At 41.3% G+C, this 19,368-nt stretch overlaps 1 protein-coding gene across 1 annotated transcript in view; it reads right to left on the bottom strand.

Annotated features, from left to right (window-relative positions):
- TSHZ3 (teashirt zinc finger homeobox 3) overlaps positions 1-18,243 on the bottom strand; it is an 83,590-nt gene extending 65,347 nt beyond the window's left edge. The window contains exons 1-2 of the mRNA XM_056525656.1: positions 17,980-18,243; positions 15,265-15,442 (exon numbers count right to left, since the gene is read on the bottom strand). Coding sequence (XP_056381631.1) covers positions 15,265-15,304 — 40 coding nt within the window. The 5' untranslated portion in view covers positions 15,305-15,442; positions 17,980-18,243. The remainder of the gene's footprint in view (positions 1-15,264; positions 15,443-17,979) is intronic.
- Between the last annotated feature and the right edge of the window lie 1,125 nt (positions 18,244-19,368).

Here is a 19,368-nt window from a genome sequence, read left to right as displayed (position 1 = left end):
CTTTATCTGTCATTTAGATAACTGTCTATTGTTCTCTGTTCTCAGACATTTGAATGCAGTCGGGGGTTCCCTTTAGTGTTCCATAACAGGGTGACTAGTAAGTCCAGAGAAATCTTTGCCATCAATGACTACTTTTTATGGCTCCAGATCTGCAAATTCCCAAAAAGAAGTATTTGTGATATGGAATCTACCACTATAAAGTTATAGAACATATTTCATGTCGTAGCCCTCCAAATATTTAGGCAATGGGAGTTAATATGTGGCTGATCACTAAGGAACCAAGAGTGAATTTTATGGCGTGACCAACAGCCCATCCTTCAGACCATTTAAAAGCATTTGCTGGAAAAAGTCAAAGACGAGTTATTTTTCTGAGATATGCAGTTGAATTTTACTAGTGTGCAAAGTGCCAGAAGATGTAATAATGTCTATTGTTATGTAATTATTTCACAGACACAGCGGAGACAGACAAGCAATGAAGTATGCGTTCTCTAGACAATATGTAAAAACAATGTTCTTTTTTATAGAAAAAAAATAATAATAATAAGACTGATAGCTTCAATTCACGTAAATTGTATTAGATCACCTCCAATTATAGAAAATGTTCTGTACTGGATGACATATGCATGATAAAAAAGACTCCTATAGATCCCTCTATAGGAATCTAAAATACACAACATAGTTCACGACCCCTAAACATAAGGATATTAAGAAGCAAAACAAAAGGGAGCTTGATGAATAAAATGAAGCTTAAAAGGCAATAGTCTTGTGGTAGCTAAACACAGGGGAATGTGATCTGGCCTTTACATGGTGAGAACCAAAAGAAATAAAATATTGAGAATCATTGAGAAAACTGACACCTAAATATATAACTCACTGTATGTCAAAAATAAAGCTAGAGTGATACACTAGCAACAAAACATAAAATGTGTGCTTCATAAAGCAGTAACACAATAGCACCACCTATGCTACAAAGACTATTAAAACAAAGAACCCATTTAAAATACAACATCAACTACAAGCATCACTGCAGAAAAGTAATACTAAGCGTATGTTCACATGTACAGGATCTGCTGCTGATTCACAGCAAAATATGCAGCAGATCCTGTACATGGGAACATACCCTTAGGATACGTTAACATGTGCATATTTTCTGCTGTAGATCTGCTGCAGATTTGCCTCAGCTGATTTTGCTGCCCATTGACTTAAATAGGTAGAAAAATCTCTACAGCAAATCTGCAGCAGAAAACACGCATGTGTGAACGTACCCTAAGGGTAGGGTCACACATGCAGTATTTTGCTGCTGCATATTTTTTACCCATTAATGTCTATGGGTATCAAAATAGCTGGTTTTGCTACCCATTGACTTCAATGGGTAGGAAAATATGCAGCAGCAAATACGCAGCAAAAAAACAGCATGTGTGACCCTACTTTAAAAGTGTATTTTGTAATTTCAGGAGCCACGGCACAACCCCCAGCAAGTGCCACAGACCTTTCTACCTGTTGATCATGTGGATCATAAGGATAAAATGCCTACGCATAGGCCATCAATGTTATCCTTCCAGGAAACCCTATAATCAGTGATTTGGCAATACCATAACAATCTCAAAATATGTAAAAACTGCACACTACAACAACAATCATCATATTCACTCTCTACTTACAACCTAAGCCACACTGCACAGTATCTATCATGTCTTCATCATCTCACTCCAGGTCAATATAAAAGTTAATTATTAACAGAAAGATACAATCTGAGTTTTAAGCCATGACAGGATGCATTGTTTCCAAGAAAAGTCGAAGTAAATAACCGACCAGGTGATGATATCCTACGGTTCCTCAAGCTTTTGGCTTACAATACACAAACTGAGAGACGATGGTTTATATAGGCTAAAGTCTCACAATTTCTCTTTGTTTTTCCTATTTGATTTAAATGTTCTGCTAAGTTCCGAAAACTGCTATGACGACACTTTATGAAGGGCTAAAGTTCTCTGCTAATGACTCCTTACAAACAATAAGGGAAGAGCAAGTCATCCATCAAAATCTACAGAGATCGAGGCCTTCATTCAACCCCTGCTCGTCCACCTCTCAAGTTACTGATGTACACAGCGAGTCTAAATAATATTCAAAATGATAAATGGCCCCGCCAGCCTGATATCCGTCATCAATCTTTCTGAAAACACATCCATCTTCCGCAATGTTTGATTCCTAAGAAGCCTGGAGTTCACAAATTCATTTATACACCCCCCACCCCCATAAGCAGATGCCAGCTGAGTGATATGTGTCAAACAGATTTGCTTTCCCACAAGTGCTTAAAACAAAGGTAAAGTAACAATAAAAGTTTGGAAAAATACAAGAAAAAGACTGAATTGTATCAAAAAGGCAGGAACAACGCAGCCTCTTCAATCACAAGGCTGAACATTGCCATCCTCCACAACTGTACACACACTCCTTCCTTCTTCCAATCTGCACTGCTGCTTCACTGTTCTAAAGGGGAACAGACAGGAGAACACGGAACGTTGCTTTCTTTTCCCTTGTTGTCTGGCAGGGCCCATTTGATAAATGACACGTGTCATTCTGTCAAGAGGAAAGGGTGGGTCAGTGATATATGGCTTAGCTGAAACGGAAATCGACTCTTTGGCATTGGTGAAGCTATTCTCCATCAGGATTCAGTTGGAAAATTAAATCTACAACATTTCAAAAGCACAGTAAGGGCAACAGGACAACATGTCCTTAATTCCCTTCTTTGCCCTTCACTTTGATACTTTAGAAGAGAAAAAAATATATACGTATGCTATTTAGGTCATATGCAGCAAGCAGGAAGTCTTAACTGTTTGGAGTCAAAGTGGTTAAAAGTAGCTGGGGGGTGGAGGTAATTATTTTTTCTAGAAAATATTAAAATTTCAGTAAACATTGCTACTTATGCTGCATACTACGCGAATGGGTTACACAAAGCTGTTATGACAAAATACAGTGGACAACAGTACAAATAATTTAGAATATTTGGATAGCACAGTGGGTAGGGATATCATTTTTGAAAGAGAACTTGTGTCTGCATGGGGATATATATATATATATATATATATATATATATATATATATATGAGCGCACCCTGAGAAATATCAAAAAATTAGCATGTTTGAAGTAATCGTCCTGCAGCTTGACATCTGCATAGTAAATTTTAAAGGAAAAAAATTGTGTAAGACAGGCTGGAGCGTCTCCCTCCCCCTCTCTTTCATTAGCTCACTGGCAGGGTGGCACTTGTGAACCTCATTACCGAAAGAGGATTTATGAAGCTGAACCCAATGGCAGAGGAAAGGCATCTGTCAATAATTGTAGAGAGCTGTAGTCACAGCTTTGAAATCTCATTAAGTATGCACTTATCAGACATAAAGATCAAAAACATTACTCAACTCCGACAGAATCTTATGGAGGAACATTAATTAGCTACAGGCCTACAGTACAAAAAAAATAAAAATGAGAGACTTCCTCTCACACCTGCCCAACCCACAAACCCAAATCAAGCAACGCTCGCCCTCCCCCTCCCTCCCCGTAGACACAAAAAATAATTCTCAGCATCTGAGACTGATCAAGTACATGAAACAAGAGAGAGAGCGAAAAAAAAAAACCCAGTTCAGACAGTCTTGGCGGTGAAAAGAGAAAAGGAAGGAGCTGTCACAATTGAGAAGGATGTCAGTACTGGCCCTGATTACAAGGGTCTATACAGTTCCCAGGCCTTTTTATCATCTCTGCCATCAAAAACAGACTCTGTGTCACAGATGGATGACTGATGGATGCCAGTCTCAGGCAGCGTCCGCCAGTCTTCCAAGGCGCCCCTGCTGTGATCCTGCCCTCCAGCAACAGCCCTGACCCAGCAGGAAAGGAACTTTCTGGGCAATGAGCCCAGACCCAAAAAAGATACTGGATATAATAACATACCTCCATCTTGTTCCTGTAGCAAAAAAAAAAAAAAAAAATGATAATAGGTTACTCTGGGATAATCTGTTCAGCTGCAGGAAGAACAGGATGTTTTTATAGACCAGACTGAAACATATGCATAAGCCTGAGCTGAATAAACCTTCTATGCATGCCCCTGACAAGTCCATTCAAGGTACCTGCCTGGAACCACACAATAGAGTGTCAGCTCTTTTGAACAGTGACCTCACGTCCGTTAGTGTTGTGCTTGGTTTAGGGGACTGTGTGTAGGGCTTATTTGTTGCATTTATCTTTCTCTCCGGCTGAATAACATGTTCTGCATAGATAATTACTGATCACATAAATATGTAGTTATTAGTATGTACAAAGCACTGTACATATGGGAGAGCAGAAGACTTCTGGAGGGACGGAGAGGCAGGGCCCTGCAGTCTACTACTGTATTAGAAAAAACATCGGAGCAATGACAATGCAGAGAAATATGTTGGGCTCTTCTAAAGACTCCGGAAGTCTGGAGATAAAACTGCACTGACCTGGGGCAAATAAAAGAATGACGCCTTAATTTGAACGGCTACTAACCAGGAGGGTCTGGAGATAAAACTGCACTGACCTGGGGCAAATAAGAGAATGACACCATCATCTGAACGGTTACTAATCAGAAGGGTCTGGAGATAAAACTGCACTGACCTGGGGCAAATAAGAGAATGACGCCATCATCTGAATGGTTACTAATCAGGAGGGTCTGGAGATAAAACTGCACTGACTTGGGGCAAATAAGAGAATGATGCTATCATCTGAACAGTTACAAATCAGGAGGGTCTGGAGATAAAACTGCACTGACCTGGGGCAAATAAGAGAATGATGCCATCAGCTGAACGGTTACTAACCAGGGGGGTCTGTAGATAAAACTGCACTGACCTGGGGCAAATAAGAGAATGACACCATCATCTGAATGGTTACTAAACAGGAGGGTCTGGAGATAAAACTGCACTGACCTGGGGCAAATAAGAGAATGACACCATCATCTGAACAGTTACAAATCAGGAGGGTCTGGAGATAAAACTGCACTGACCTGGGGCAAATAAGAGAATGATGCCATCAGCTGAACGGTTACTAACCAGGAGGGTCTGGAGATAAAACTGCACTGACTTGGGGCAAATAAGAGAATTATGCTATCATCTGAACAGTTACAAATCAGGAGGGTCTGGAGATAAAACTGCACTGACCTGGGGCAAATAAGAGAATGACGCCATCATCTGAACGGTTACAAATCAGGAGGGTCTGGAGATAAAACTGCACTTACCTGGGGCAAATAAGAGAATGACACCATCATCTGAACGGTTACTAATCAGGGGGGTCTGGAAATAAAACTGCACTGACCTGGGGCAAATAAGAGAATGATGCCATCAGCTGAACGGTTACTAACCAGGGGGGTCTGTAGATAAAACTGCACTGACCTGGGGCAAATAAGAGAATGACACCATCATCTGAATGGTTACTAAACAGGAGGGTCTGGAGATAAAACTGCACTGACCTGGGGCAAATAAGAGAATGACACCATCATCTGAACAGTTACAAATCAGGAGGGTCTGGAGATAAAACTGCACTGACCTGGGGCAAATAAGAGAATGATGCCATCAGCTGAACGGTTACTAACCAGGAGGGTCTGGAGATAAAACTGCACTGACTTGGGGCAAATAAGAGAATTATGCTATCATCTGAACAGTTACAAATCAGGAGGGTCTGGAGATAAAACTGCACTGACCTGGGGCAAATAAGAGAATGACGCCATCATCTGAACGGTTACAAATCAGGAGGGTCTGGAGATAAAACTGCACTTACCTGGGGCAAATAAGAGAATGACACCATCATCTGAACGGTTACTAATCAGGGGGGTCTGGAAATAAAACTGCACTGACCTGGGGCAAATAAGAGAATGATGCCATCAGCTGAACGGTTACTAACCAGGGGGGTCTGTAGATAAAACTGCACTGACCTGGGGCAAATAAGAGAATTATGCTATCATCTGAACAGTTACAAATCAGGAGGGTCTGGAGATAAAACTGCACTGACCTGGGGCAAATAAGAGAATTACACCATCATGTGAACGGTTACAAATCAGGGGGGTCTGGAGATAAAACTGCACTTACCTGGGGCAAATAAAAGAATGACACCATCATCTGAATGGTTACTAACCAGGGGGGTCTGGAAATAAAACTGCACTGACCTGGGGCAAATAAGAGAATGACGCCATCATCTGAACTGTTACTAACCAGGGGGGTCTGGAGATAAAACTGCACTGACCTGGGGCAAATAAGAGAATGATGCCATCATCTGAACTGTTACTAACCCCAGGAGTTGAGACGTCGCTCATCAGGTTCTAGCTTAATTCACAGAGATCAAATACATTATTAAATTCCAACCAACATTATCTTTTTATATTGTACATAATTAGAGTGCAAGCTCTTCAGTCAAGGGTTTTAGTTGATGCCACCTGATAACGATTAGATCCGCACTACCTAAAATACCCGCACTTTCTAGTCCGAACTTGTGATAATCTACAGTGAGAAAAAAAAAAATACAAAAAAAGGCGACAAAACGGAAAAAAAAAAAAAAGGCCATCAGTTTCCTAGAGTTCTGTGTGCGCTTATACAGTATACTCTCCCTTATGCAAATATGGTCTGGAACATAAGGACCGCAAATATGTTTTTTTCATGTGCCCATACGTATATCCCTAAAACAAAGCAACAACCAATGCAGAAAGTGTCAGGGACATCTGCTTCGATAGCAGGCTACCAAATAAAGCAGCAAGTTAAAAAATAAAGGCAGCTGAGCAGCATTCTGTTTCCTGAAACGGTTAACTGCGATGCCACTCTCAGCCTCAGAGGAGCCAATGGAGGGAAGAAAGCTGAACTTGTGCTTATCTGGCTGATGTATTCTGGAATGGCATAGTTTTTCTCCTTAATATGAATAAAAATGCATGGCCGATAAAGCCTGGTGTGCCTAACAGTGAAGACTATCCATAGCTCACCATTGTATAGTGTCTATGGTCTATTTACTAGGGGCACTAAATTGGCAGCCCTACAGTCTATACCTTTGCTGTACAGGAGCATCTATTGCCCCCTGTTATCAGCCCTTTCAGGCTGGGTGGCTGAAGTATCAGGTCCCTTTCGCACAGGTTGACTAGAAAGGGGGCTTGTGCCCCTGCCCTTCTGATGTTCCTCCTATAAGTGCCCTGGGCAGTCTGGCATCATTATGTGGGCATCATATAAATAATTATTAGAAAAGCCTTTTTTTTTTTTTTTTTAGTTCAGCCCCTGCCCCCTAAAATGTCTGTGCACGTTCCTGCTTTCACACATAGTATTCCATCAGTATTTTTAGGCAAAATCGGGCGTAGGTGCAAATCTCTTCATTCTAGCTTTTCTCTGTGTCAGTCCTACTCCTGCTTTTGGCTAAAACTAAAATAAAAAAATACTACATATGTAGTACATGTGAACATAGATATAGAATTATATCCTTAAACATACACAGAGGGATGTTTTTCAAACAGTGTGCCTTCAGCTGTTGCAAAACTACAATTTCCAGCATGCCTGGACAGCCAACTGGGAGTTGTAGTTTTGCAACAGCTGGAGGCACACTGTTTGGAAAACACAGACATAGAGGCTCTGTCAATCCAGAGCAATTTATTATTTATAAATATTATTATTAATACTCATTATTATTATTAATAATATCATTACTTATTATCATTATTATTATTATTTTATATATTATTGTGGCAATCAAGTAACTTTAGCTGCATTCCAAAGGTGTAAAATATAATACAAACGCAGCTCTGCTACATCACCACATGTGCTTTACTAAACAAAGAAGTCCATTCCCACTGAGGACTAACTATCTATCTGGACTGGTGAACAGTAACCTATGCCAAATGTTACAGTTCAACTCTCAGGCTTTATTCACACGCCAGAATTTCTGCATTGAATTCTGCATGAATTTATAGCCAATGTGCTTCAATGAGATTCCGCTGTCCCATTCACACAGCAGAATTTCTGCTGCAGAATTTCGGCTGCAGGAATTCCATTGAAGTGAATGGGCAATTCGTTTCGGCAGTGTTTTCATGCAGAATTCCGTGCAGAAATTCTGCCGTGTGAACATAGCCTTAGTGTATAGCCAAAAGTAATCCAAGGGGCGGTGCTAGCTGTTCAGGGTTAGAAAAATATGGCTGCCTTCTCCGCAAAACTGTGCCACATCTGTCCACAGGTTGCGTAAGGTATTGGAGCTCAACCAAATCACTTCATTGATATTGAGCTGCAATGCAACACATAACCTGTGGACAGGTGTGGCGCTGCGATCAGAAGAGAGCAGATGTGTTTTTGCAATCTTTTACAACCCCTGCAGTACAATGGAAAAAAAGGAAAAAGAAAATGATCATTGGTTCTGTAAGCGGCCGTAAAAGTTTCATTCATCCTATTCAGGGTTGACAGATTCTTCCACGGAGTCATCTTTATAAGTAACACAGGTTTCCTTGGGTGCATTCAAGATGCCAATCATCGGAGGTAGAACGCAAATGTTTCTTGCTCCAAAAAATAACTAACGGGCCATTTTGCAATTCAAACCACATAGAAAATGCTTATTTGGAGAATTACAAGTGGGTGGTTTGCAGTATATTTTTCCATATGCTTTACAGCGCTATCTGTGCCGCGTGTAACATTTATGTGATTAAAGCAATTACATCCTGGTGAATTAATTATAAAATAGCTCTTCGTTTTGTAGACTCCTCAGCCATTACCGGAGACGAAGAACAAACAAATAAAATACAACTTTATCGACTGTTTTAACAGCAGACAGCCAGGGGGAAGAGACCTCAAAAAATGTAAAAAAAAAATGTCACCTCCTCCGTCACGGACAAGAACGAGATCTATAAAGGACGTATTACCTGCCACGTCGACACCCTACAACCGCTAAGTGCTGTCAGGGCTGTATAATTAATTAGGCCTGTCTCATTAAAAGAAATGGAAAAAATGGGGGGAAAAAATGGTCTAAAAAATAAATATGTTCTTAAATAATGACCGCGCTTTATTAATGACCATAGTTAATGGAGGGAAGAGTTATACATCTTTACTTATGCAAAATAAATTCATCCCGCTTCATTAATATTCATCTATATTCAAATAACATTTAAAATGGAATCGAGCATTTTGATAAGCCAACAGCTAATTGTATTCATATTGTAATTTACAAAGGAGACTACAAGTGTTAAGAGGCTGGCGCTAGATTACGTGGGTATTACCAGCGACCTGGACGGCACAAATTCCAGGAGAGCTTTTTACCATTTGATTCCCTTCTTGCTTTTTCAGGCGTAAAAGTATTATTATATATGCTTATTGGCATGTCCTATTGACCTGGGGATCTTGTTACAAACTTACAAATGTGTCATTACCTCGTCAAAAAGAGATATTCAAATGACGCTAATGATGTGTTATTTAAAAGCTTTGTAAAATCGCGACTGTAAAAGCCAATCCACGTATCCTGTTAATGTTCTGTTTTCAATAGAATGCTGGAAATTTCCAGACGTGTTGTGATTTGCAGGGACTTTTTATTTTTATTTTATAAAATCCATCGGATACAGTTCAACCTGTTCCCTTTATTCCCAAACAGCTGCTCTAGGTGAAAAAAAAAACCTCATAATTAATAACATGTGTCCTGACAGTATGAATTAATAATTTATAATTAAAGCACAAACAAGGAAACTTACATCATTCTTCAAGGCTCACACTTTAAGCTATCCAGGCAGATAGGACTGGGGTTGTTATGGCAGGCTATTGGGCCTGTACATTGGAATATTAAATCATTTATTAATTGTTTGCTAAGCAGCACTGACTCATTTACTAAGTATCTAGTAAAAATCCTTTCAATAGGAACAGTTACATGTCGCTTAAGCAGCAAATTTACCATGTTTTCCGCGAGCTGCAAAAAATCGAAAAGAATCGCATTTACGACATGTGTTCCCAAAACAATAATAATCTTATTAAAGTGCAGTATGTTCAATTTTACAAGCTGAGTCCTGAAAATAATTCCTCTTATGTAGGAGATCATTAAAACCCTTTGAAACACATGCCAGGGAATTGTCTTATTCCTAGTGTTGAAATCAATGGGATTGGAATAAGCTATAAGTTGCGTTGCTACTGCTTAGGGAGACGTCACCGACAACAACAAAAAATGGCCATTGTTTAGAATTCGTGTCAATTCAATATATATAATAAAAGTTGGGAACTGGAGTGAATGTGTCTGTGTGAGGGATATACAGATCATTATTATATTACATAATGGGAGTTTATCACCCTACCTTACCATATGATTGTTTGGTGCATAGGTCCGGTTAGGGCTGTCTATGTGATTACAATGAAGATCACGTGACTTAATTCTGGAGTAACATTATCAGGAGAGGAATCGTACTAATAATAATCTGGTAGAAATTCTAAAAATGACAATAGGGAAGAGACAACATTCGATTTGTTGGGACGCTTCACCTGAAGTCTCCTTTCGGTATTCCAAGCCCTCATTCCGCCATGCAAGACTCCCATATTAATAACGACGATAAATTGCAACCTTTTGCAGCAGACCCTGGAAAAAGATGAAGCGCTACACTTTGGGAATTTTTAACAGCTCAAACTAGTGAAGAGGTACGGCCCAGGGTCAGGCAAAACGACGGCGTCTGTGCACGGGTTAATTGTTGCGATGTCCATGGTATTTTAGTGAAAGGTAGGCCCGTGTTCGAGGACTCTACTTCCCCTGTTTAATGCAAAAAGGTTAACAGTAAGCTAATTATAGGTGGCACTTTCCCGTGAAGCCAAAGGGGTCCTACTAACATGGCCTTCTGTAAAATAAAATAGCACTAATGTCACCGCAGAGACGGAACAATCTATTTGAAAACTAGAAGGCGCCCACATCTAGGAAGTCATCTGCCTGCAGTTACTTTTCATTCTGATCCCGAAAAAAAACACAAAAAAACAAAACCCAACTGCTCTATGGCCCAGTGCAATCATGATGCCTCCGCTACCCAACCCCTGGCTGAAGTGTATTTCTCATAATCGTATTGCAGTCACAATTCATTCTAATCACTGTACAAAACAATCTTTAGGAGAAAAAAAAGAAAATGCAGAGACTTGTGAGCCAATTTACAAAATAACTGCTGATACATCAGCTATTGACTCTTTCAGTCCTGCTCATGATAACGCTGTAGGCAAAACACAGAACAAATGACAACATCAACGACAGGCAATAAACTGAACCGGGAACGAACACTGAAGTACTAATTGACAGCTGTCAAGCTAATGGGAGAGATGGCAGCTGATTCTCAAAACGCCTCTTACTTTTTTTTCCTCCTGTCTCTGGATATCACTGGAATCTTACAGCCAAGCTCACAATTTGTCCCCAACGTCCCCCCCCCCCATCCTTTTTCGCTAAATTCCCTCTTTTTTTGTATTGTTCCTCTTTCTTTGCAATGGACAGCCATAGCTAATCATTTTGTCAGCTTGCTACTAAGGAGGAATCTCTGTCCCAATGAACAAATGTATGGCAGATAATATGCTGCAGGGGGGGGGGGGTTAACTGTAACTGAATTTATACTAGAAAATTTTGAGGGATTTCAGTGCAAGGCCTGGGAAAAAGGAGATTTTGGTGTAAGTACAAAATGGCCATCCCGTTGTGTCCTTGTGAATCGGGGAAAAATCTCCAAATGTATGGGCACAAACATTCTACGTGTAAATTGTACAACCAATACTGGTCGGCAATTGTAAGGGGCTGAAATAGGCTTAAGGTGTAACCTATAATGAGGCAAGTCTTAATCGATACAAAAGATACATTATTAGAATAATGGAATTTTGCAGATACTATACTTACATTGTGGCCTGTTGTGCCTGCTATTGAAAAATGTTGTTAGTGTTTTACAATGAAAAAGCAGATCATATATTTGCTAAAAAAAAAAAAAAGGGAACTAATGCTCAAAAGAGGCCTGGATCATCTGTAGGCATTAACAGGATTCCTGCAAAACCTATGCACACAAACACGCTGAGACCACAAGCTTATAGCTTAAGCTGCGTCTATGACACGTCCGCAAATACAGATATATAGCTACATCCATATAGCACTAAAGATCCTGTACACTATGCACAGCTGGGCAGTATTATTCCCTATAGATTATGATCCTCTGGCAAGGCTTGGGTTAAGAGGGTGAACTCTACAACTCTCAGTAAAGGTCTGCCAGGTTGGGGCTCTTCGTAGCGCCTGGTGCTGCTCTCCTCCCCGCAGACCATTAAAAAGGCCTAATCCCTATGAAATGATTAACCAGGTACCAAAATCCATTTGTCACCTGCAGCAGCAAATTGAGTTAATGCAAGTAAAGGCAAAGCAGGACTGTGTAATATCAACCTGATTACATCAAACTAGCTGCAAACCTAATTCTCCTGGATGACACTGCGTGGAGCTTGTCATTTCCAATCATTAAAGCTGTCAGGAATCCATCAGGTTTACAGCTAATTAGGTGAACACTAATGAAGCTGGCAAAACAACTTTTCTTTTTTTACGGCTGAACGGACCTTTCAGTTTGGGGAAAGAAGAAAAAAAAAATATTTCTTCCAAGTATTCTCAAGGTTGTTGGGTGAATGGGTTGAAGAGTTACCAACCAGAATTGTCCCTTCCCCACCCCAAGACCAATTTGTCATCGCTCTCTTCAAGACACAAAAGTACCCCTGGACCCTAAATCTGCAGCAGGAGAAAGAGTGATAAGGAGATAGTCTGCGTCCACATTATTACTCTTACTACTACCAGCCATCAGGTCTGTATCGACTCTTGGCAGCCATTCTCCAGAATGTCCTTGTCTTCGGTTTGGGTCTACAATATGCACATAAGTCTAAGCCTATTTCCTGTCATATTCCAATCAACAGTATAGTTGACTCGCCCCCTCCTTTTTATTTCCTGCTTAAATAAGCAACAATCTGGCCATTCCCAGCCACGTCCATTAAACAGAGACACTACCAGTCTATGAGATCCGTACAGAACTCCCTGGCAGCCTGTGATTGACCATTAGGCTATTGATGAATGTGCTTGTCAGGAGAGAGACAATTAAATCAAATATGAAACAAAGTCGTTCTGACGGGTCATTTTGATAGAGTAAAGCCATTCTCCCATCTCTTATTAATTGTGCAGCCGGGGTTTTATTCCTTAGTCCTCTTAACTAACCTGCTAAATAATTGAATAAAAAACGTAAAGCTAAATATTTACTAACAAATCTGTGTATGATATGGATTAGTAAACTCCGAGCAGGGGGACCAGAATGCATGCTTCAATACACTACAGTATTTTACCAGCAGCATGCTGAAAATGTGTGATAGACCAACGAAGCTGAGAGACAACGTCACCAATCCCATCACGCCGTACACATTTCTGTTACTTTAACGAAAATAATCAAATTATTTTTCAGAAGACGCGGTAATATTAATGCCGCATTTAAGGACGACATTACGGGCACAATATCACTGCAAAAATTATCTTTGTGTAAACTGTCATAGACTGAGTAGAATAGCCACTGAATTGGTTCCTGAAGATGACCGCAGAGGATATTATTCCTCTTATTTAAAGAGCGAAGACGCTGGCTGTAAAGTTATTTAGTCATGCCTGAAAGAGGGTTAAATGAAAACTACTATGCCATCCCATACACAGAAAAAGTACACAATTCATATAATCACGTAAAATCCTATTACCTGTGACACAGACTTGCACATCTCAATTATATGCACTATATATATATATATATATATATATATATATATATATACACACTTATATTTATATATAAACACTGCATATGGTTGCATGTATATAGTATGGATTAACGTATCATTTACAGTAACATCCTGTTTATAGGCTCAGTTGCCACCAAAAGTTTGGTGCTAGCTGTGGCTATGAGCTATATACTTTTATATTCACGTATACGTGTGTTAATGCACATGCGATATGCTGGTAAACGCACTATATATTTAGCAACATTGCAGATGCTATCAAATCATCCCAGAAATACTGATCTAACACTACAGTGCAATAGACATTTAGGATAAAATAAAAGCGAGGATTTGAGCAAGGCCCAGGCTACATGAGAGACAGTTGGTGCAGTCTGCAGCCCAGTCAGTAATACAGTGAAGTCTACACAATGCCACAGATGTGGAAGGTCACCGTCTGTAACCACATGGATCCTGTAACAAGCTCACAGTGCGGAACCTGGCAGGAAGTTGACATGGCACCGGTGACGTCACACTGCCTAGTGTTACCATGGCAAGTGATTTATTGATGTTTATTGGCATTGAATAGATCAAAGCCGAGCTGGATGACAGGCGATCTATCAGTCGTATCATGAAGGATGGCAAGAGTCCATAAAATGAAATCCTTTCCTACTACTCCACATGTCCTAACTGAGCATTATTGCAAAATAATGTTTGGCTCCGTTCCCCCCCTCGTACATTATCCACCCCTCCTTTCCCTCACCCCCTATAGCCTCAGACAGAGATTGCTAAATCCTTATAAGATTTGACATATGCAACAAGGGCTCAACATTAATAACAGACAATGTATAGAGTGCCTAGCAAAAGGCGGTTCCTAACACACACACAGGCCGGGTCAGAACCAGCCCTATTTCTATTCATGTTTGTAGTTCAGTTTCGAAAACACAAAAGCGACAATAGCCAACAGAACATGGGATTTACAAAATCCTACTATATGCAGTGTGTGGCCAGGAGAACAATGTCACACCTCTACTAGAACCTTGGGTGAACTTTCCCTGCCCCCTTGTTACCCCACTAACCTTAAAACCATCCCATCCCAGGCGCCTCCTCTAAACAAACATGCCCTGACCCCCCCCCAGGAAACAATTTCCTTTTCAGAGACTGATTCACAAAATGAATCAAATGAGTGATAAAAGTGAAAGGGGGGAAAAGACTGATACTCTAGCACAATCCCTAGAGGGGGAGGGGAGGGGGGTGCACAGTGACCCCTTGTTCCCTAAACTTTCTCAGTACATATAATGCAGAACATTCCCTCCCTTCCAGAACACCCCAGCAGTTACAAAACCTTCTGTTATGTTGTTGATGACAGGGAAAGAAAAGAAATAAATAAAGTCTAAATAAATAAACAAACAAGCAAGCAGTACAATACAATTCAAGCTGCAGTCATTCCGTGCAGGATGGGTCCAGGCTGGTGATGGCTGGGTAAAGGGGGTTAATGGGGGCAGTCAGATACAATGTAGCAATGTGGATACAATAGAGGACTTAGATGGGTACCTGCAGCTCTCCTGGGCGCTTGCTGCTTTCTCCTCGGCATGCTGCTGATCAGGGCGCCTGCCTGGGCTCTGCTGGCTCTGGGGGGGAGGCAGGAAGAGTTCTTGGGGCCCCACAAATCCTCCTGTGATGGGATCCACTTCTTGAAGGTTTCATCCACCGACACCACAGCCCCGGCTGCCTGCACAGCGCAAGTTTGCAAGAAAACAACAGAGAAAATAGATATAAAAATAGAATCTGTGCAGGGATCGTGGCCCCCAGGCTGCAGCAGAGGGAGGGTGGGGGGCACATTCAGGGCATGGGGGGCACTGGAGGCTTCCAGCCTGATCCTCAGTCCGTGGCTCCAGTCTCTGCAACAGGCACAGGCTGATAGAGGGAGAGCTGATCGCGTCACTCAAACTAGTGTGAGAGGGGAAAGCTCCTCTCTGAGAGACATCAGCACCCACAGGGGCTGTCACTTTAACTCCTTCCTGGGGGGAGCAGCGCTGCTGTCACATCCACACACTGTGCACTGACTGCCATTTAACCACGTGTGTGCACAGGCATACAGGGAGTGTGCAGCCGATCAAAGCCTGCCACTTAACTCTTCCTGAGCCTGCTGCCCCTGCAAGGAGCAGACACAATGCACATGGGCTGCCATGGAGAGTGCATGCTCTCTGAGAAGATTTACCCACTGGTATGTATATATCATGTATTCTCAGGGCACCTATGTAGTTCGAAGGGGGAGGGGTGTTACTAAAACGACTGTATACATCAGTGTTTCCCAACCAGGGGGCCTCCAGCTGTTGCAAAACTACAGCTCCCAGCATGCCCGGACAGCCAACGGCTGTCCGGGCATGCTGGGAGTTGTAGTTTTGCAACAGCTGGAGGCACCCTGGCTGGGAAACACTGGTCTACAGATATATCTATATCTATATCTACACTCCCTGGAAGATAAACGACTGTATAGATCAGTGTTTCCCAACCAGGGTGCCTCCAGCTGTTGCAAAACTACAACTCCCAGCATGTCATATCTACATCTATATCTATAGCTATATATATGAGGGCATGCAGCTATGGGGGCAGCAGCTTCTATGCCACTGTTGTTCATGTACACTATATATATATATATATATATATATATATATATATATATACACACACACACACACACATACATATATATATATATATATATATATATATATATATATATATATATATATATACACACACACACACATATATATATATATATATATATATATATATATATATATATATATATAATGCACATGGCCTGCCAATGCACTTATATACTACAGGTCAACATACCTAAATACAGATGTATACACACTGAATGGTTTTATTGTCTGTTTTCAGGACTTTGATTTAACCATGCATGCACCTAAAACCCTACCTATTTCTGACAATGAGCATGCAGTTGTGTTTGGAAGTCACTTTCACTTAGTAGCCATGACTATTGTGCATTTATGCAGTCTGCCAACTAAAGTGCACGCTACCTGGCAAGAATGGCTGTCATGCACAGTGTAGCTGTCACATTAACTCTTTCTACCCCATCCTGTAAGCAGCAGCTCCTACACAGACAGATGAACTGGTTGCTGTCACCTTAACTCTTATCTGTGCTCCTACAAAGAGGCAGTGTCTGACAAAGTATATATACACACACACACACATCCGGCTCTGTCTGTTAACTCCTTGGGTGCCAGGGCGACACAGAAGCATGTCTTTTTGTAGGCACACAAACAAGCTATAGACATAGACAAGCTATTTGGAAACACTTCTGATTTATCGACAAAACCCTGCTGACATGCATGTCCAGAGCCTGACACTTCCTAGCAGTGCTGTGCTGCCCCCTTTAATGTTGGGCCACTCTTATCATTGGAGAAGATACAGCAAAACCTCAGCAATCCACAGACACAGAATTCAAGGGTCACTGGATCCCAACTGGGAGTCACTTATTAACAGACTCTGGGGAACATGATAGATGTGCAAACCCACCTACACTGGCAAGAGACTAGGACTATGCTCATGTCTACAAGCCTCACAATATGTAGGTCGCGTAACCCTGTATAAAACAATATATGGGTATGAATAAGGTAAGCAGATCTAAACTTTGCATAGAGCAACAAGAGTAGAATGTTCCTTATATGTAGTGGTGTATCAATTGTTTCTAGGTCTTTCTATGTCACAGCTCCCAACACCCTCCCCTGTACTCTGCCTGACTCTATGCAGTGTAAAGTCACAACATCCTATGAGAGTTGCAGCAGTTTCCCATAACAGACACGCCTTACCTACTTTTCCCTTTTTTCTTTTTCCCTCTACATGGAGTTACGTTCAGGCCACTTCCAGAACACAGCATGTTGCTAGAGGCCTTATCCTAAACTATGTGTGATTGCCAAGACCCCAGACCACATGCAGACTCTTCACCCCCCTGCTATAGCTACAACACACTGACCCCTGAATACCCTCACTTTGTGGGTCTGCACATTCCAGCAAGCATAAAGCAAGCACCCACTCAGCATCAGCACACTTACAACAAAAGTTTAATAAAGAGCTACAAATTCTCTCTCTATGTAAAAGCTTCAACCTTACATGTAGAAAACTCTCTCTTTTCAAAACCTTAACAATAGTAGGAAGAATACAGTTTCTCCTGGTTCTAAAATGTTTCATGTGAGGGAAAAAAAACAATGTGGGGGGAAAAATGGATGTACTTACAAAAAATGTGCTATTGTTCTTGGGCCAGGCGTACGGTGATGTTTTTCTATGTACACAGATCAATGCATGATTGACAGCGAGCACCTTCCTGTTTCCCAGTGCAATCCCAAAATGGCTCTGTTTGGAGTTTCAAGGGAAGCCCTACAAGTTTCTTTCGGGTGTGCATCAAGATTGATCAGCAAGAAACAAAATTAATATTTTTTTTTTTGTTCTTGTTTTTTTTTTTTTTTTTCTGGTTTTGTGTCTTTTCTATTAGAATGTGTTCCTCGTATCACTCTTGGCCACAGTTATCACAGACAGCCTTGTTCAGAAGCTGGAACATCAGATCACTTTTGTCTATGAGCCGGATCTTGAAACGCCCTTTCTTTTCTCAGAGCGGATTACTTTGAAGTCCAGGATCAGATGACACTCTTGTGTGGGAGCTGTGGATTACTTGAATCCAAGTTCACAAGAAGGGAACCCCAGGCAGAAGTACAGACGATCGATGCGCAGTGAGCTCGATTACGCATTCCTGGCTGGAATCCTGTTAACATCAGAGAGGGATGGACTCTTTCCTAACACTGTCTCAATGCTTTTCTGAGCTTGGATTGCAAGCTATTGCCAAACACCTTCTTGGCTGCCAATTGCAATTTTTTCCCCCCTTTGTGTGGCTAATAGATATTTCATGACAGCAACAGCAAATCACAGGCTTCACTCCAAGTCCCATGCGCCTTGTGCACTCTCTCCAGATCTCCAGCAGATACCAGTAGCTCTGTGCCCTTTACTTTCAGTTTACAGGGAAGAGAGACGAGAGAGGAAAAAAAAAAGGAGAGAGGATGAGCTTACAAGATCAAAAAATCTCCTACTTCCCCCATCCTTCAGGACCTGGGATATTTCCAAATGCCTCCTTCTCTCTCTGCAGATGTTTCTTCTTCACATGCTGCATTCACAGGCAGAACAAGAAGACTGGTTTCCCCACCAACTTGCAGAAATGCTGCTGTTCTCAGGACTTTGAAGTTCTTGCTTTTTCTCAGATATTCTCTTGATCTTCTTAACTGGTGCAAAAAATAATGTCGCCGCTTTTTTTCTCCCGAAATGCACTGGAAAATGAGGGATTTGAAAGCAAAAACAAAAATAGCAGTCACACAAGAGGATGGTGAGTTGTTAAGATGATGCTGCTGAATGCCAAGGGTCTGGGGTGCTGGTATTAATGGGTGATCAGACGAGCCAGGGTGTGATCTGCAGAGAGGTAAATGCTTTCCACATCCAGTGTGTTGTCTGTCAGGATTAGGTGATTTTCAAGGAATCGGGATTTTTGCAGCCTAACCTCCTTCTTGCCTCCCTCCCTCTCTCTCTCCCTCTCTCTCTCTCTCTGTTGTATCTGCTGGTTTGGCATTGCATAGTCTTGGA

Source organism: Hyla sarda, chromosome 6 (genome assembly GCF_029499605.1).
Source record: "Hyla sarda isolate aHylSar1 chromosome 6, aHylSar1.hap1, whole genome shotgun sequence".
NCBI lineage: Eukaryota > Metazoa > Chordata > Amphibia > Anura > Hylidae > Hyla > Hyla sarda.
The sequence above is the reverse complement of the archived record's forward strand: the minus strand, read 5'-3'. Positions and strand labels throughout refer to the sequence as shown.